Below are 21,277 nucleotides of genomic sequence, written 5' to 3'. Positions count from 1 at the left end.
AGCCCTTACAGATACACTAAGGAATGCCACAAAAAACTAAGAACAACATTCCAAAACACTTCCAGGTTTAACCAAACAAAATTTGAAATTTTTCCAGGTTGTCATTTTCTGCAACTTATAATAATTATATAACACCATGAAATCATGTATATGTTGAATTTTATTAAATATAGTCTGCAGTATACTTATAATGAATTTATTTATAAAAATAAATATTTGTGTTATGAACAAATATCAGGTCACTGAACTTAAAAGTGCTTGAACTTAACCTTTGAAGATTGCTGGGAGGTTATTAACACACACATTGGGACATATGGAATGGCGTGCAAAGTGATACCACAGCAATCATAGCTAATTTTCTGGTAAATACAATTTTCTATTAAGTACACTTGGGGTAAAATGTTGAAATCAAGCATACTAAAAGGAAAAATGGATTATCTACATAAGCAGATGTGGATTCAGGGTAATATAACAGAGCAATAGTAGCATAATACTTATATTTTTAATTACCGCATGTCTCAGTTGCTCAAATACTTGTATGTGCATATATGTTCACACTATTATATCATCTATTTTAACATCAAACAGAAATGAATTTTTGAGGTTGGGAGATGGATGATGTATCACTGGTTATACTGTATCATAACATTCCTCTTTTACTTTACATTAAAATTTTACTTCACATTAAAAGAGAGAAAACTGAATATTTTCACACAACTACAAGCTTTTTCCATCTTTTCTAATTTATTTTCAGCTGGTAATTTTGCTAGTACAAAAATAAACTTGAATGCAACGGAAGTTAAAGATCTATATTTAAAATAATTCGTTCATAAAGATTTTCAAAAATTCAAACCATTATGATTTTAATTCTGAAAATTTGATTCATAATATGCTCAAAAGAGTGAAATTCAAAGCCCACAAAGATGGCAAGAATGGTGAACTTGGCTTGACTTTGTGGTGAAGAGATAATTTTCCTTTACCCAATCAAGTGCAGGAGAAATTCACCTCATCATGTCTATCACCCTAGTGTCGAAGCATACCATTGTATCCTACATATCTACATTAATATTTTTCATTTCTCTTCCCATGATTCCTAATGCCATGCAATTAAAAAAAAGTGAACTTTCATTACTGGCTGTTTTCTCTTCCATTCAATCACAGTTTTCAACCTGAAAATTAGTTTTGATAGATGGAAGAGTTCTCTTCAAAACAAACCTTTAGATATATGAAATTCAAACATTAACATAATAATCACAGGTCTGATCCTTTCCTTAGCCACCATTAGTATACCACATAGTTTTAATGACCAGGAAATCGCACTGCTTAGATTTATGGGGTCATATAAAAGCATTGCATGACAGATAAACAGAGAACCTTCCAGTTTGTAATCAAGTATTCTACCCATCTGGCCACAATGCCCCCAACTCACCCTTAAAAGCTAATATAAAAAATTACTTAATAATTGTGGCCATCAGTCTGATTGATAAATCCCATTTAAATGTATCAAAACTTTTTTACAATTTAACTAATGTAGAAGGATAGATTTTTAGTTTCATGCAAATAATTTCCACTTAAATGGAATTTGAAACCCTCTGTTACACAATTTAAACTTTAAACTAAACAAAACATCATAACAAGCACCACTGAACTAGTAACTTTAGACTGATCTAATTAATCAAAGATCCACTTATGTCACGATTTTTTGTTCTTATATGATTCCAGTAAGTGGATGCACTTGTCTATAATTTCATAAGTGGCACTTGGTTTTGCTGTGGCAGAAATAAGAGCTTAAAGTTTAATGACGATAATTGGTTTCCTATTATAAGCCACCAGGGCAAACTTCTTTCCCTGAGCAACCTTTTTAGGGTGTTCTTCCATTAACACCAGAAGGTGAAGAAAACCAATAACTCAAGTTCAAAGTTAGTTTTGCCATGGCTGTTGGCTTTCTAGAAGGAAGCTGTAATTCGTACCTAGCCAAAGAAACATATTATTACAGGAGTTATAAAAACTCATGGAATGGTTTGACATTAAGTAAAATGAGATTGGATAGGGATATTTTCAATGGTCATCAATCTTGAAGAAGAGAGGGGTGAAGGAGTGGAATGAGGGAAAAGGAGGGGTCAAAATGAATGGACAACCCATGGGGTTCAGCCTTCTGCTGGAGAATGCATTAACATTGGGCACCTGATGGAGCAGACTGATGCTTAAGGAACCTTCACATACATATATTTAAGCTGAGGTTGGGATGCAATTTATTGGAAGGTGAGGGTAGAGAGAGGTGCCAAAGAGAGACAAAACATTTCCAAGGGAAAGGATGAAAGAACTGTAGAAATGACATAGACAAGAGGAAATTGCATATTATTTTTATGATAATGACATCCTCATCAAGCAAAGTATGATTGTTACATTACTGCATAGCTGATTGTGGAATTATTAAGCAGAAGGTTTTTGTGGGGAAAATGGGAAGCAGGGGATGGAAAATAGGGAGGAGGGGTTGACAAGAGGTTAACTCTTGTGAGGATAATTGGGAGAGTGGAGTTATTATGAGGCCCAGGGATAAATTTTAACAATTGACAGATTTATGGATAAAGATACTTTCAAGGGAGTGTTGGTATCTAAAAAAATAAGTTCCTGGGAGATACAGTGGTATCAATAAGATGTTTGGCGATGCTGGATTTCCCAGGTCTATTTTATTCAATGCAGGTTACATGTCCCTTGAAAATAATGAGGACTTAGTATTTTGTTTGACCAGCACGTTTTATTACAAGGTATGAAATACTTGATGTTGCACACATATGATTCCTAAAGAGTTTTATTTACTTAACCACTTAATTGGGGCGAGATGGAGACTTTCTAGTCCTTTCTTTCACCTAACCCCCTAAAAATTACAATTACAAGCACCCAACAACAACAGGTAGGGGTAACATCTTATACAGGGGAGGTTTTAAATAAGAAAAAAAGGTTTTCTAATTTTAAGTTTCTGAAGAATGAGATAAATATGAGAAAGGTGTTGGAAAACAGAGAAAAGATCTTCTGTTAACAATGGAAAAAATATAAATTAACTGCATTTTTGTTGAAAATATGAGCAAGGGTGATGATGGGCTGAATGCAACTTTGGTTCTTTCGTACTTTGAGCATTCAGTGGACTGATTGGTATTGTAAAGCAAGGTATAGGCCATATTTTCCATTGATTTCAGTTATTTGGAAAAAGTAAGTTCATCAAGTGGGATAGAGAGCAGACAGCCTATAAGATAATGGAAAGCAAAATTGTTGTTATTTATTAGGGTTCTTTATGATTAAAATGTTCAAGAATGGTAGGGATTGTTGAATTTGATTTCTGTAATGAAGAAAATAACGGGGAAACATTATTGAGGTCAGCGAGAAAGTCTTACATGTTGATATGGAATTATCAAACATGGTGAAAACATCAATTTAATTAATGGAAGTGAATGAAAAACATGCAATGAAAGTTCCGCCAATAAGGGGGATAGAGGTAACCCATGTTTGCATCTAAATTTTGCTTAAAAAAATTCAAGTAGAAAAATCCAGACATGCTTTTACCAAAATGGTCACCAATTGGTATCACAGCCCAATTATCTTTCCAAATTTTGGGAAAAAGGACAAACCTAGCATCTATAATTTATTCAAAATACTCCATATCCGTGATGACTTGAATACCACTAAATAACAATTTAAATTATTATTTGACTATTTATTGTGAAGAGATTTTTTTACCTGCATGTTGTCAAATGCAATGCCAACATTTTCCTTCATTGATCCTTTTATCCTGGGCAATTTGGCATATCTTTGACTAAAATGTGTAAGAATAATGAACTTCGCCTTCATTTCATGACCAACTTTTATTGCCTCTGAAGTTGTAGAGTGCCTCTTTGCTCTGGCTTCACCTACTAATTCATCTTCCATGGTTGCTTCATGAATCAATAAATCACTTTCAATGCCTGTAATTGATATTGTACAATTAATTCTTATCAGCTGATTGATTACATTACTTCCAAACAAGGGAAAAGTAAAAACATTTGAAACATTTACCATGTATCAATCACCACAAGGTGCAAAATTTAAGATAAATGACATAATTATCTCAATAGTTTCAGCCTCAACTTTGTGGAAGTTCATTTTAATAAATGAAAAAGAAAAACTTTGTTCCAATCCACCACTTTATTTCAGGTACGACTAGTTTCGATGCTACGGCGTCATCCTCAGGTACAAAGTTTAAAGTCACAATCATTGTATATATACCCAGTTCAAGAAAGGGTGGGGGAGTTGTGGGAAGAGGGGGCAGGGAGGGGAGTACGGAGGTAGGTACGAAGGAATGTGGGAGAGGGTAGGAAAAACCAGGAAAAGCGTTAGTGAGCGGGGGGGATTGGAAGGTGGGTTAAGAAAGGGGAAAATTTCGTTGGTCGGTATAATTTGAGTTAATGGCTAATGGGGATAAAGGTACGGGTTAGGAGTCAATGGGAGTTAGGGGGAAGGGATTAGAGGTTCTGTTTATCTGTTATTGCTAGGGAGGCTTCCAGGAGAGGTGATACGTTCTCAAACAGAATGTCATTGAGTAAAGGATGTTTCTTCATTGCTCTCCGGATCTCCAACTCTTCCTTCTTGTCCATCCTCCTCCCTTTTTCTTCAGGATGTAGAATTTTGGGGATGAAATCACTGGTGTGATTTTCCTCCCACAGGTGTCTGGCAAAGTGGGATTGGGCGAGGTTACACTTCTTGTAGCACCTCTTGTGTTCCTCCGCTCTTGTCCGCACCGCTCGACCACTCTGCCCGATGTACCTCGCACTGCAATCCCCGCAAACCATTTCATATATCCCACTATTTTCCAGTGGCTCAACTTTATCTTTAGTTTTATTGAAGAACATTTTTAAATTTTGTTTGTTGTAGAAAGCAATTCTGAATTTGTCTTTCGGGAACAATTTGCTAATTTTTTCGGACGGGACACCATAATAGGGCAATTTTACCCACTTAAGTTTTTCCTTAATAGTTTTCCCTGAATTGTAAAGTATCTGTTGGGCTCTTATGGAGCGTTTCTTGCCGAGCATTTTGTCCACCATTTTTTCACTGTAGCCATTTGTAGTTGCTATAGATTTGATTGTCACCAATTCCTCGTTAAATTTTCCTGTCGAGAGGGGAATATTAAGTAGTCTATGCAGTAGGAAGTGGAATGTGGATAATTTTTGGGATACATGATGGCGGGAGTCAGCAGGAATTACATGGTCTGTAGTGGTGGTTTTGCGATATAATTGAAACTCGAATCCTTTTTCCCTTTTAGTCACAGTAACGTCCAGAAAACTTAGTTTTCCTTCATTTTCTTTTTCACACGTAAACTTGATATTATTACACTGAGAATTTAAAACCGACAAAAAACTGTGCAGTTGTCTTTCAGTGCCAGTCCATATTGCAAAGATGTCATCCACGTAGTGGACCCAGAAGTAAATGTTTTTTTTTGTTAACTGAACTATTCATAAACAATTTTTGTTCGAACTCGTCCATGAAAAGGTCGGCTAGGAGCGGTGACAAAGGTGACCCCATGGCTAAACCTTCTGTTTGTCTAAAATAATCACCATTAAATTTAAAATAGTTTTGCTCCACACACACTTTGGCAAGGGTCACCAGGTCACTGACGATGTTTGTGTCCGTCACTGTATTTGATAAAACTTTCTTTGCCACATTGACTGCTTCCATCGCCGGGATGTTGGTAAAGAGGTTCACCACATCAAAAGACACTAAAAAATATTTGGTGGTGGGGGGTTTTATTTTGGAAAGTTGCTCACAAAAAGCCACAGTATTCTTCACTCCATATCTTGGCTGGAAATTAGTCAACTCTTTAAATCTAGAATTCAGCACCGCCGCAAGTTTTCTGGAAGGGGAATTCACACTGGAGATGGCCGGTCGAATAGGAATATTTACTTTAAGTAGCAGATCAAATGGTGGACAAAATGCTCGGCAAGAAACGCTCCATAAGAGCCCAACGGATACTTTACAATTCAGGGAAAACTATTAAGGAAAAACTTAAGTGGGTAAAATTGCCCTATTATGGTGTCCCGTCCGAAAAAATTAGCAAATTGTTCCCGAAAGACAAATTCAGAATTGCTTTCTACAACAAACAAAATTTAAAAATGTTCTTCAATAAAACTAAAGATAAAGTTGAGCCACTGGAAAATAGTGGGATATATGAAATGGTTTGCGGGGATTGCAGTGCGAGGTACATCGGGCAGAGTGGTCGAGCGGTGCGGACAAGAGCGGAGGAACACAAGAGGTGCTACAAGAAGTGTAACCTCGCCCAATCCCACTTTGCCAGACACCTGTGGGAGGAAAATCACACCAGTGATTTCATCCCCAAAATTCTACATCCTGAAGAAAAAGGGAGGAGGATGGACAAGAAGGAAGAGTTGGAGATCCGGAGAACAATGAAGAAACATCCTTTACTCAATGACATTCTGTTTGAGAACGTATCACCTCTCCTGGAAGCCTCCCTAGCAATAACAGATAAACAGAACCTCTAATCCCTTCCCCCTAACTCCCATTGACTCCTAACCCGTACCTTTATCCCCATTAGCCATTAACTCAAATTATACCGACCAACGAAATTTTCCCCTTTCTTAACCCACCTTCCAATCCCCCCCGCTCACTAACGCTTTTCCTGGTTTTTCCTACCCTCTCCCACATTCCTTCGTACCTACCTCCGTACTCCCCTCCCTGCCCCCTCTTCCCACAACTCCCCCACCCTTTCTTGAACTGGGTATTGGCTTAAATTGGCTTAAATTGTCCGCAACAAAGGGCTCAATGGTATTATGTAATTGCTAGCTTGGATTTAGCCAAAGCAGCATATAAAAATATAAATTGGAAAAAGATGCAATATTGCAGACATTGGCATAATTTGGAAAATTGAGCACATCACAAAATGAAAACACCATCAAATGGAATACAGGCAGTGGGAACTCAGGTTGAAACCAAGACACATTAATTAAAATAGTGAATTAGGAATTTTAGCATGAAACCCTACACTTTCACATATACTTCGGTGGGATCCTCAATAGAGCCAACAACCTCACATAAACCACACATTTTTATCTTCAGTCATTTAGGCCTAAATATTATTCTATATATACCAATCTAGATCTTTTGCCTTCATAGAAGAAGCACCTATATGGTTAATTGATACTTCTCCCGAGTAATTCATTAATAATAATGATAATAGAAATATTAGTCCATAGATTTTTTCCTCGCATTATCTGTTAAAAATTACAATAGAAAACATACAAAGGGAGAAAAGCCCATATCTTAGTTGGCCGTGGAGTGATTGAACAAGCTTAGAAACATACAAAAAAATAAATTATAAGGCGAATGATTTTTACACTCTGAAATTGTTGCATTATAATAGAGCCCACACAGCTCTAAAAAGTTTGATTCTGGAAAAGAGCTGTACCAGTTTTGTTGTTCTTCCCAACCCCCACCCTTCCTTCATTGATCTTCCTTCCATGCCAAAGCTCTCTGGCTCCCTCTATACCAAGGTTGAATGTCATGATGCTTGGCACACATACATACATTTACTCCTTTTCTAAACTAACTCTGTGATGCACCCCATAAGAAGTTTTCCCTTAAAAAGTGAAATAGCAAAAATAGAAAATGTAATTTTTCATAATCTAAAGTCACTGTTAAAAGTAAAACTTAATCCTCACTTCTTCGGATTTATTTAAATGCAATACGGCATTAATTTCCATTGTACTCTAAGTTACTATCCCTGCCATGTACCTTAAAACTTGTTAGTTATTTTTCTTAGTTATTCTTAAAGAGGTATGCCTGACTTCTTGCACACACTATACCAAACAATGAGTTCTAACTACATGCTTTTTTTAAGAATTGGTCGTTTGTCCCACAGGTTCCCTCAGAACTTTAAAGTGAACTGCAGAAAATGTATCTATTGGCATCAATAAATGATTTTAAAAAACTGTGGTTTATGGACTGATTTCTCCTCCTCTGCAAGCAACACTTTCTTTGGTTTCTTCACTATCTCCGACAGTGATTTGTTGTAGTCTCCTAATCCTTGCTGACCCCTGCCCCATCCCATGATCTATAGGCCAATGAAGCATGTAATTCCTAGCTTCCACACAAATATGACTCTCTGAGCTATTGCATGAGACAATTAAACCCTTAAAAATAGGCTACTGGTTATAGAAAGTGGAACGTACCTAGCTTCACAAGTTCTTCACAAGGCATTGTATCTCCAGAATATGTTATTTTCCATTCTTCATGAGCAATTGCAACGCCAAAGGCATTTTGGCAGTGGCAAACAGGAGCAGTGGCTATTTCTTTCAAACCTAAGCTGGTTTTCATATCAACAGCAACAACAGGATGCGGAACTAAAAACAAAATAATTGATCAAAAATGCTTTCAAGCTCTATAAACCTTATAAATAAGCACATGCTCACCTGACATAGGATCAACAAGAGGAGAAACAACTTCTGCACATGGCACCAACTTTATATCATGCAGCACTTGTTCGAAACAATTGTCGTAAAAATTCAACCAAAACATTATTTGTCGAGGTGCCAAAAGATAAAGTATGTTTGTAGTTTTTCCCTTAAAAAGTTTCTGTCTCTCTTTGAGGAGGGATATGAGTCCAATGTGATGGTCAGCATGAAGATGAGACACAAATATACAACGTAGATGCTCCAGTATCTCATTAGTTTTGGTTACTCCAAAAAATCTGACAAGCTGACTGTAGGTGCCTTCCCCACAGTCCAATAGCATACATGTGTTTTCACTGTAAAATTAAAGCATTTTTGTTCAACAAGTGATTTTTATTCCAAACTAAACATACAGTCAATATACACTAACTAAAGAATCCATCAGTGTTATTGCAGAGCAAATAATTGTATTAGCCAAATAAGAGCAGATTTAAAAATATAATCAAATGTAATCAAAGTAGATCAGAAGCATGGAAGTACATTTAAAATGTAATTTTACTTCATCAGTCTCCAAAATGCTTTATTCCAGGGAACACAATGATGCTAGTGATTTAAAAGAAAAAAATCTACGAAATTTCCAAAAAGGATACATATTTTCTATCTTCAAAGGAGATATGTTTACCTTTTTCTGTGCTTTAAACCCAAATAGAGCAGTGGCAAAATGAATCCTTGAATCAATATTTTTATCTGCTTTTCTCTCTATATGTTAAAAATAAGGAAAAGAAGCTACCTGTATCTCTAGCATCTATGAGGCAGAAATTTTTCCAGCACCTGTTGCTAGTCCATATTAATTGAATCCCAAAAAATGGAAAAAAGGAGTAATTGATAGACCATATCCTTGACTTTTCCCTCGGCTAAGGCAGAAGTTAGGATCATTAACAACATTGAACATTGGAGACGATGGAAAATGATTACTAACAATTTGGGAGGTCATCAGTTTGGCTTTAAAAAGGATAGAGGTATGTGCAATGCATTATAAGAGGTCACTGATAAAAAGGGGCATAAAATACAACCAGGATGTAATAGTTTGCTTTGCGAATTTCAAGGAGGCATTTGACAGGGTAAATTGAGTAAAATCAATGGGTGTATTGCAGAAAATAACAGTAGATCGAAAGGAAAGGAATCTTATCCACAACTGTTTGTCTCAGCTTTCACAGGTACAAACAGCAAATGGAGAGCTGAGATGGGTAACAATGAGCAGAGGGTTAGACAGGGCTGCCTATTCTCATACATTTTTTTAAAATACTTGCCAAGGAAATAGTAAAAGAGGATAAGGAAGGCCTGAAGGAAGGGACAGAAGTGGAGGAACTGATCAAGTCTTTTAAGAGTTGTAAGCAATCAATCTTCGGGTAGCTAGTCAACCAAGGTATTGCAATAATTGCTGAGTGCATTATAGATTCAGTATGAATAGTATGGAGTGAGAATCAATTATAAGAAAAGGATAATAGGGAGTTTCTTAAAAAAATGGAAACAACTTGAAGTCAAACATTAAAGTTTAAATCGGTAGAAAGGGTATAAATTTGAACAGGTAAGGCATATTACTTATTTTATAAGTGTATAACATAAAGTTGGTCCAAGTATTGAGGAGAACAAGAGAAGACTTATGCAAAGAAGTATGTACTACAGAGAGTTGATGACAAGGATGTCATGAAGAGATGTAAAATAATATCAGAAACCATTTGACATAGACCATAGTTTTTCTCATGTCTCCAAAACTTGGTGTCTCAGAAAAGAGGGCAACTGTACATTGAATGTTTTTGATATGTGAAAACGGAGAAGAATAAAGAAAATTGAATAGATGGAAAGATAAACAAATCTAGTGTTATGGCAAGGGATAATAAAATTGTTGGGAGAAATTTGAGGAAGAAACAAAAAACTAAAGTAGATATTAAAAAACTGGAATTTTGAGGACAATTAATGAGGGGAAAATGCCATGTAAGCAAGGAAAATATTAAGCATTAAACATAGTAAATAGGGATATATAAATTATTTCGATTAGAATATGGTTAACTGTACTGTGTAATGTTATGACACATAGTGACCTGTTGAGTGTGGTTTAGAAACACAGCAGTGATTACTTCCAGAGTCCATCAAAACCACTTCTGACCCATAGACTACTGCTAATAATAATAAAATAGCTAAATATTTATTGGGATCAGCTAATTGGCCATTTACTGACAATCACAGGAATGAAAGATGAAAATTTTTCTACAAAACTGAATTTGCATTTATATTACTTGCTTAAATATATACAGTAAGAATGCTTCAAAAATCTGAATTTAAGTGGGTCACACAATATCTCTGTTTTAAGGCATATCCTGATCTACTTATATAATTATCTTGTAACAAATAAATGTGTGGTTCACTCTTCTCTTCAATGCAACAATTTCAGTGTAAAAATCATTTGAGTTGAACGGGATTCGAACCTGGCTTCCTTGATATCCGGCCAAGTGCTTCAGCCAGTTAAGCTATCAAGGCGTCCTCTTAAACTCTGAATTTTTTTCTGCACTAGCATAATTCTGTACACGATTAACTTTCCCATATGAAGAGTACATATATAATTATAAGATCACATAAATATCCTGAATTATTACAATCAATTAACTTGAGTTTCTAAACTAATTCTTAGTATTTATCCTCCTAATCTTCGCATTCAATTTCACTTGGTTTATATGTCAGGCATTACTTTACACTCTGCCAGCAATGGCAAGTTGAATGAATATTTAGAATAAGATGTTCATTTTTCAATATCTTTTCATATTATTCGGTTTGTTCTACATTTAATCATTTAGTTTTGCCACTTTTGGCTTTCATTCATGTTTTTCAGGCACTTCATGCTCTGCCTGAATTAATGTGCAGGTGCTTTACCTGAAAGAACTACCCACACACAGCAGTATGCATATTGACAGCTGCTTAATGGAAATAATAATCAAGTGATGAGTATTACATAATTTATGATGTTCTTTGATTAAACTCAGTGGCTGCATTAAGAAAATCCAGTTTAAGCAGAAAAGTTTCATTTTAAATTACATTTTCCAGCGGCATATAATAGCCATAAGCTCCAGCACCATTTTGCATGTTGCGGTGATGTGGTTGTTAAACATGGAACTATATATTATGAAATTTCCAGCATGGAAAAAATGAGAATCATTACAATAATAATATGTACTTTGTAACAGGAACATTTAAAGATGCTTTACAAAAACTACCTTATTTCTATTAAAATTCCACTTGTATTTCTGGTCTTATTAGGAATGCATGATCCAGTACCAAGGAAAAGAATTCTTGGAAATGAGTTTTCATGTGCAGGAAATCCTCTTAACCTTTTTTTTAATTCTTCAAATGACTCTATGAAACCATCTACAGCCATTGTTTCATCAATGAACTCTTGAATGTCCATTTTAAGAGAAGCAGCACTGAAAAGAAAATAAATTGTCTACATTAGTTAATATTAGATTAGTTATAGAGAAATCAATGTGTTGCTCAGGCATTATGATGTGTTCACATTATAAAAATTAATTCTTAATGCATTTAAGAACAAATACATAGGGACCATTCTCAAAGTATCTTGCACCAATGGGAGAGAGGCAAGTCATCGTTTCAAAAATGTAAAAAAAAAAAATTACACCAAAGTTGGAAAAGAAGATAAAATTTTTGGTCAATAGGGTCAGAAACAGGATCTGGAATACTTATTAAGGGAATGAAATCTGAGTATTTACAAATGAATAATAGTAGAATTTACATTTTGTTTGTTACATAATACAAAAGTTTTAAAACATTCTCTTCATATATTTGTTTTCAGTTCAAAATTTTCATATTTGTGTTTAAAAAGTATACCAAGCTTGATTGTGAACTCATTTATTTTTGGCTCTTCATTTCCCCCACATACATATACATTGAAAAGCACAGGTGATAATGGACACCTCTTCGTAACACTGCCCATTCCAGCCCCCTTCTACCACTTTCACTTGTACAGCCTGAGACATGTACATGTTGTGGCTGTCTCTTATCCCTCCAATCTACTCCCATTTTCTACAGTGCATTCATTAGTTTTACCTCAGGATGGGGAAAGTGCGGTTTATGAACTGACTTCCCACCCAGAGGGCCTGGGCTCGAATCCTGGAGACAGCAGATCTTTTTTGCTGGTATCCTGATCCCTACTTGAGGTGCTTTGTGTAGATCACTTTGAGTGAGTACACTGCCCTTCAAATGGGATGTTAAACTGCAGACCCTTTAGTGCCTTTCATTAAGAGTAGGCTAATGCTGACTCTGGGTTTCTCTCCACCCTTCCTCCTTTCCCATCCATCCCTAATGGTGCAAATAACTTCAAATGTTGGTCACCATCCTTAAAACTACTACTACTACTACTCATTAGTATGCTATACTCTCTGTACACTATACCTCTCTATTCGTGATTTCATTGCTTCTAGGGTACTTCTAGGGTACTTGGGTAGTGGGCCTATTCCCTTTTTGAACCCAAACTGATTATCCCGTAAGTAATCATTTGTGCTGCTCTTCATCCTCTTAATGATAATCCTGAGAACCACTTTAGATTTAAACACCATATAAAAATTAAACCTATTGCACTGCAGTACAATAAGTTTAATTGATATAGGGTCCACAATATGTGCCTTTCCTTTTTTGTAATAGGAACTAATACTGACCTGACAAAATCTTCTTACTAAATTCCTCCTTCATAAATGCTATAAATTATTCCATAAAAACTCTTCCTCCCGCATTTTCCTAAACCACTAAGAAGTTCCAGAGGAATGTTGTCTAAACCCATGGACTAATTTGATTCCAATTCTCTTGATGGCCTATCTTGCCATCAACTATACCTGGACTTAGGTTATCCTCATCAATGTCTTATTCTCTTTTTACATTTAACTTTACTAGCCTAAGATCTGTACCATATAGTTCCTCTATACACACATATTCCTTCCTTTCTTGAATCTTCCCTGGTTCAATTAATCATTTTCTTGACTTGTCTCTGATCACTTTAATGGATTTTCCCTTCTTATTTCCTGAGAGTGCTTTCACCTTCCTGCATAGCACACCAATTCCACTATTTCTTATTAACTTTCATATCCTTGTTCCACATTTTGCCCCTTCTGTTTCTCATCTCAGTTTATTATTCAACTCTTGATTCTTCTTTCCACCTCACTCTTTTGAGTTCTTCCCCTCCCTCCTCTCGTCTATATTTACAATCATCTTGTCTGTAATCCATGATTTTCTTGTCCTTGTCCTATTGATTTTTTGTGGCTTTTGGAATTATTTTTCTGACCCCATTTTTTTTTATATGGTATCTCCATCTCTTCATCCATCATTTTCTTTACCACCTGCTGATACTCCTTTCTCATTGTTCCAGTTAACACTTCTTCATTTCATTTCTTACACACTCTTCCATAAATACTCATGAATATGATGATACACTTCATCATTATTGAATTATGATCTTAATCCACATCCTCTCCTGGGACACTGTGTGAATTAAGATTAAGGTTTATGGAATTGAAATTTGAACCACTGTGAAGGGCATTCTTAGCAAGAAGGGTGCAATCGAGGCTGCAATCAAAGTGCATGAACTTGACACAGGCTCACGACCCAAAGCTTAATGAGGGAGTGCTCTTGTGGCTGAAGCAAGCAAGGGGACAGAATCTGCCTGTCAGCGGCGATCTGATAGACGAGAAGGCGATGAAACTGACCGAACTGATGCACTTCCCAGACTTCATGGCGAGCGAAGGTTGGTTAGACAATTTCAAGAAGCGCCATGGCATCATGTTTAAGAGAGTGCAGGGTGAAGCTGGAGCGGTGGATTCGCAATCCCTTCTTGAGTGGCAACAACAGGTTCTCCAGACCTTACTCAAGCAGGTCTCTGCAGACGACGTCTTCAACCTGGACAAGGCTAACTTGAAGGTGTGGATGACGGCAGAGCTTTTCGAGGAGACATGCTTGGGAAGGATGACTTGGCCATCAAGGATGCAGAGTGCTGGTCTGTCTTGATAACTTCTCTGGCCACCCTCCCGAGCTCCAGCAGAGCAACATCCAACTGATCTTCTTCCCACCCAACACGACAGCCAATTCGTATCCAATGGATCAAGGAATCATAGAGAGGCCACTACAATTGCCACTACAAGAAGCTCCTGCTATGCCGCCGGCTTGAGGCCATCTAGCAACCAACGAGGGAAAGGAATTCAAGTTCACATTGCTCGACGCTCTACTAGTCACCCGGTGTGCTTGGGAGCAGGTCGGCAAGTTGACAATCAGGAATTGTTTTGGGAAGGCCAAGTTCATCGAAGAGGAGATCCAAACTGAGGCACAGGATGCGGAGCTGCTCAAGATCTGGGAAGCTTTGCCTACCAAGGAAAAGATACCCGAGAGTGGGGAGATCGAGCTGTCTGACTTTCTTGAAGCCGAAGAGCACCTTGTGACTGGTGGGTCTTTCACGTTGGAGGAGATTGCGGAGGAGATGCTGTGCAGTGTGGAGCTGGTGGAAGGCAAAGATGATGAGAAAACTGTCAAGGAAGCCCAGCTCGCCTTAAGCACCATCCGGAAGTTCATGCAACAGAGAAGCGGGAAGCCCGGTGTGATGCAAGTGTGTGATCGGCTAGACAACGAGATACACAAGATGCGCCGAAAGAAGATGCGCCAGCCGATGATTCTTGAGAGCTTTGGACTGATGAGGAACTTGAGAAAATAAAGCCATTTTTACAAACCCTCGTCACTATGCCACTCTTGCTCGGTCCCTACAGGCGGCAGAGTAAAGAGATTTGACTGTAGATGCTTCAAAGGGAGTGACAAGAATATTCAAGCAATGGTTTCATATTCTGAACAATGTTGAAAGGTTGCTTCTCATATGGATAAACGAAAAACAATTTCAAGGTGATGCTATTAACAAGAACATGATTTGTGAGAAGGCAACTGATTTTTGTTGACCTCATTAAAAAAATGCCAGGATCATCAATGAACAAAAGAAAGTATTTAAGAGAAGTCATGGGTAGTTCAAGAAGTTTAAGAAGAGAACTGGCATTCACAGCATGTGAGTCATGGTGAAGCAGTGACCTCCAACTAAAAGGCAGCAAAGAATTTTATCGGTGACTTCAAGAAGCTCGTAGATTCTGAGGGTTACCTGCTGCAACAGGTTTTTAATTTTGATGAGACTGTGTCTTCTGTAAATAGATGCTGAAATGAACCTACATAACAGCACTGGACAATATATTGTCCGTAAAAGACTATCTCACGTTATTGTTTTGTGCTACTGCAAGAGGCGATTTGAAAATTAAGCCCATGCTTGTTTACCATTTATAACCTCAACGAGCCTACATGATGAGCCAAGTTCAGAAGAGAGAGATAAATAGGATGTAGAGGTCCAACAACAAGGCTTGAGTGAGACACATGACCTTTTTACTGACTGGATGAATGAAATCTTAGATCCTTCTGTGAAAAAGTATTTGCTTAAGATGAATCTGCCACTCCTATGCCTTGCTGGTTACGGACAATGCTCCTGCTCATCCTCTTGGCCTACAAGATGACCTCCTTGAGGAGTTGAATTTAAACAAGATCCAGTTTCTTCCTCCCAACATTACTCCATTACTCCAGCCTATGGATCAGCTGGTTATATCTAAGTTTAAGAAGCTCTACACTAAAGCATTTTTCGAGCATTGCTATGAGGGGACTGAAAGGACCAATCTCAATTTGTAAGAGTTTTGGAAATACCATTTCAACATTGTTGACTGCCTTAAGGTCATTGAAAAGCCATAGGAAGGGATTACCAAGGGAACTCAACAAATTGTACTAAGCTAGGAAGAAGCTTTGGCAGGAATACATTGGCAAAATTGACTAAGGGATTTGAGACAGCAAATATAGGGACTGTAGGCAACAAGGTTTTGTCTTTGACCAAGTTCCTGTTACTGGAGGTGGATAACATTGATATCAATGAGCTTGTAGAGCGCAGCCAGGAGCTGACTACCAAAGAACTTATGGAGTTGCATTGTGTTTCACAGGAAGAAATTGTGGAGGAGAGTTTGTCTAAGGAGGAGGAGGTAACAGCAAAGAAACAATCATCTAGTGCAATAAGATAAATGCTGAAAGCATGGAAAACTGTTGCATCGTACATTGAGAAACATCACCCTAATACAGCAGTTGTTAAGCACACAAAGTATTTATATGATTATAAAGCTGTGTTGCATTTTTGCAAAATTTTGAAGTCAGCAAAACATACATCTGTATGTATATACCTGTATGTATCTTGACAGTTTTCTGGTAAAAAAAATTAGGTATGTACTATAAATAATAAACTAATTATTTAAATTTTAGTTTTATATATATCTAATTCATATTCCAGGTTGGTTCATTCTGCAATGGAGGGACAGATGAAAAGTATAGTTCTCTTTTGCATTGTATATTGAGAAGCATCACACTTATGAGACTGGTTATGCACACTAAAAATTTATGTAATGATAATTCTATATCGTATTTTCATAAAAATTTAAAGTCAGTAAAAACAAATGTCTCTCAACAGGTTTCTTGTAAAAATGAATTATGAATGAATCATAAAATAACTAATTATTTTGAATCCTTTTTGTTTCCTCGGAATTGAATTTGCATTCACGGTAGTTTCATTCTGAGATAAAAGAAGAGGTGAAGGTGAACCACAATCCAAAATAATGTCTATATAATTTTCTTTCAATAAACCTTGCACAAAATTTATTTTCTTTAGCATGGAACGCATTATCGTATTTTACATTAATTTATATGGAAAAAATTGATTCACTAAAAGCGTTTCGGTTTTACGAGAAAGGTTGTGGAACCGATCATGCTTGTATTATGATGTTCCACTGTATTAGCAAAAGATTGTATGGTATTTTCAACCTTAAGGAGTCAGATGGCAAAAGAAATATTGAGGCAGGAGTATTTACCATACTGAATGTAGGTAAACTAGCATAGTTATCTACTTGACAGAATTGACTGTTAGAGCAGATGCCATTGTCTACAGGATTGGAAAATAGAATGCAATTGAACTTCATGAAATGTGGCTTTAGCTGGTCTAGACTGTTGTTTCCCTGTTGTTTAATGACTCTCCATTCAGCTTTTGAAAGATTATTTAATGGAAAGATATATTAATTATAATGATCTTTCTTAAATTCCTTAATCTTACTTGATTCAGAAATGCTTTGTACCTATTATGAAAGGTTAGATCAGAAAATTAGTATTGGCAATGTAGCTCTCTAACTTTCTCACACTCATACTGATCAGCTCAGGAGTGCACCTGACATTCTTGTTTCCAGGATTAGAATTTATTGTTTTTAACGGAAAAAATGATTAAAAAGTCTTACAAAATTATTATAAAAAGTGTTGACTTTAGCATCTACATCAAGAATATTATCATGATCTGCCCAGGTTTCTTTATCCAAATTAAGAAGAAATTCATCAATACTGTCAGCATTATAAAAACGTTTGGTTACATACCAAGGTTCTGAAGAATGAAAGTCATTAAATTTCATCTTGATATCAAGGACAAAGTGGTCATATAGGTACTATATATAGCATTATACAATAATCATTTATTTAGTAGGTTGGATACAACAAAATCTTTAATAGTAGAGGGGTATGGGATTACTCTGGTGGGATGATTATAGATAACTACTAAACCAGAGGAATGAAATACAGCACCTAATTCCATAAACTGAGTAGAATTATAAAACAAATCCATGTTAAAGTCGACAAAAAATATTATGGTTTCAACATTACAACTAAACACTAATAGAAGAGTACCATTGAATTCGTCTTAAACAGGGTTGAAGCAGTTTGTTTTTGATATTATCATAATAATTATAATATGAAATTAATTCTTAAAAAGTCCATGTTACAGAGCATACTTGCTTAAATAAATTTGATTACTTTATCAAAACGAGTTCTGTCGAAAGTTGAGTATTGAAAGAGTGTTTCCATTATTCAATGCTAACAGACACCGAGAATTTTAGAAAGTAAAATAGACAACAAGGAAAAAAACTTATAAAAACAAATACCTGTCAAAGCCCTTCCTTGGTCGAAGATGAATGTTGTGAAAGGTGCTGCCTTTGATGTAAGTTTTGTGCAGAAATTTTGGCATGCCAGAAGCATGAATGCCTTGAGCTAAAAAGTTAAATAAAATCACTTGGTTAATCATTTCATAAAATGACATTTAATTTTTTCCTACAATTATGCAATGATAAATATCTCGCCTTTTAAACTGCATGAATTACAAAAAAGGTTCCTTCAGGGTTGCCATTATCAATTACTTTAAATCCATGAATAACGCAGTTTTTAGCATAAAATGGTGGAAATGCATCATGATGAAAGAAGATACTTGGCTTTTCCTGGCTTGGTTATATTTGTGATCTAGGCTTGATTAAAGCATTACGTCTTCAACTGAGTAAAAGGCAAGTGTCTTCTTCATTCACTTTAAATCCATGGTTTTTAAGGTCTAAAATGACAGCTTTTCCAAGATTTAAAATGAGAATCTCCCGAGTCTTTTGAAAAAATAATTCATTATAATATGATGATTCATAATTTACATATTCAGCAGGTAAGACCTTAAAACAGATAAATCATTGTTAATCTAATTTATGCTTTCAACATTGGTATTAGCAAGTCTATCATCAGAATAAAAAATATTGGGTATCTGATCTTCAGTAACTCTTAAATTATTTAGATATGATCAAAACTTGGAATATGATGTCATAAAATTAGTGACAAAGGGCTAGCATTGAAGGGCTACTTTGGATGAAACTCATTATTTCACATCACCCGAATTGCATTCACAAAAACTGCAGGAAACTGAAGATAAGGAATGGAAATTTCATTCTCATCATAAATCATGCTCAATTCATACAATCTCTGGCATTGATTAACTCTCATCGGGGAATTTTTATTCAGAAGTTTGATTGTTTATGTGGGCCGCGGTAGTCCAGGGGTAGTATCAGAGGGTATCAGTTTAATTACCGGGCAGGTCTCTCTGGGCACCCTCACCTCCCCTCAAGCTATGTGATTTTTTGGGTACCAGATCTTCCTGGGAAACCATAACCAGCACAGGTAAAGGAACTGGTCCCCCTACCCTGATGCGTGAATTGAAACCTCTGTAATGTGACCTTATTATGCTCTGTCATGTACCGGTTATTGGAACACCGCTACGCCATTAAATTTTGTGTGAAACTGGGAAAAACTGGAAAAGAGACCAATGACATGCTCAAGGCAGCTTATGGTGATAGCACCATAGGTGGATCGGGTGTTTTTGAGTGTCGTGTTTTTTTGGGAGGTTACAGAAGATTTTGAAGATGCCGAACATTCGAAATGTCTTTCGACCTCAAAAAGTGAAGCAAATCTTGCAAGAGTGAATGCTTTCTTGAACAGGGATCACAAATTAGGTGTTCTCATGGTTTCTGATGAACTTGGGATTCCTAGAAGTGATGAGTATCGACTTCCAACTGAAAACATGGGCATGAGAAAGGTGTGTGCAAAGTTGGTCCTGCGAGTGCTCTCAGACAAACAAAAGGAAACCTGCACGAGGATCTCCCAAGAGCTTCTCAACTATATGAGTGCCTGCCTCAACCACCCTACAGGTCTGATATTGCCTCACCAGACTTCTTCCTCTTCCCTGCCTGAAATTCATGCTGAAAGGACTTCATCATTTTTCGGTGGAAGCATCAAAACAAGCTGTGATGAGGGAGCTTTGCAGCATTCCAGGCACCTCCTTCCAGATGGCATACGAGGCATGGACAACCCACTGGCAGCAGTGTGTAGATGCACAAGGGTGCTACTTCAAAGACTTATGAGCCGACTCAGTCCTACTACTTTTGGGAAAAACCAGGTATATGAAGGACAGGGTAGCCCACTAGGTAGAGGATTGTACTAAGGACTGGATGGCCTAGGTTTACCTGCTGGGGATATCTCTGAGCACTTAAGGCTTCACGCAAGGTGTGTGATTTTTTGGGCACTACATATTCCTGGGGACCATTGGTGGCACAAGGAAAAGAACTGGCCCCTTAACATTGATGTGTAAATTTCACATGCCATTGCATGTAGTACTAGGCAAGTACTACCCTCACACATAACTAAATGCTGCACACTCGTGCAGCCTGCTTGGGTACCGGTCTGAACCTTGCCCACTAAGGGGTATATCCTTCTCCTTCCCATTGACTTCCACCCCTACCGATGATCCCCAAACCCCTCCCTCTGTCTTCCCTCTCCTTCACCCATCCTAACAATCACCACATACCATCAGTTTCCTTCCTTCTGTTGAGAAAGGTGGTATGCATGTAAGAGAGTGAGGTGAAAAGTTCTCGGCCTGACAATGGACTGCGATTTTCAGTTAAAAAATTATTTTATTTTTTACATAATCTTCCTTGACTTCCACACACTTGGTACAGCATTTCTCCAACATCACTTTTCCTTCCCAAAAGTGAGAGTCAGGAAGGCTGTAAAAATATCAATCTATGGTCCTCTCAACTTCTTCATTGAATGCAAGGTGCTTCCCAGAAACAAATTTCTTCAAGTTTGGGATCAGATGGAAGTCTGAGGTACTAAATCAGGAGAATAGGGTGGATGGCCAAGCAATTTGTACCCCAAATCCCATAGTTTTCCTATCGCCAAGGCTCCTTTGCGAGCAGGTGCGTTGTCCCGGTGAAAGATGATTTTTTTCTTCCGCAAGATTGGCCAATTCTCGCGAAATTTGGCATCCAGCTGGCCACGAAGGTTGGAGTTATATTTGCCTGTAATTGTTCTGCCTTTTTCAAGGTAATCAGTCA

At 37.0% G+C, this 21,277-nt stretch overlaps 1 protein-coding gene across 1 annotated transcript in view; it reads right to left on the bottom strand.

Annotated features, from left to right (window-relative positions):
- Window positions 1–21,277, bottom strand: part of RNaseZ (ribonuclease Z) — a 43,916-nt gene that overhangs the window by 8,660 nt on the left and 13,979 nt on the right. Inside the window, exons 6-10 of the mRNA XM_071588561.1 lie at window positions 18,521–18,626; window positions 11,702–11,908; window positions 8,454–8,788; window positions 8,214–8,384; window positions 3,736–3,959 (exon numbers count right to left, since the gene is read on the bottom strand). Of these exons, the coding sequence (XP_071444662.1) occupies window positions 3,736–3,959; window positions 8,214–8,384; window positions 8,454–8,788; window positions 11,702–11,908; window positions 18,521–18,626 (1,043 nt within the window). The remainder of the gene's footprint in view (window positions 1–3,735; window positions 3,960–8,213; window positions 8,385–8,453; window positions 8,789–11,701; window positions 11,909–18,520; window positions 18,627–21,277) is intronic.

Source organism: Hetaerina americana, unplaced genomic scaffold, assembly GCF_022747635.1.
Source record: "Hetaerina americana unplaced genomic scaffold, ioHetAmer1.1.p SCAF_3, whole genome shotgun sequence".
Lineage (NCBI taxonomy): Eukaryota > Metazoa > Arthropoda > Insecta > Odonata > Calopterygidae > Hetaerina > Hetaerina americana.
The sequence above is the reverse complement of the archived record's forward strand: the minus strand, read 5'-3'. Positions and strand labels throughout refer to the sequence as shown.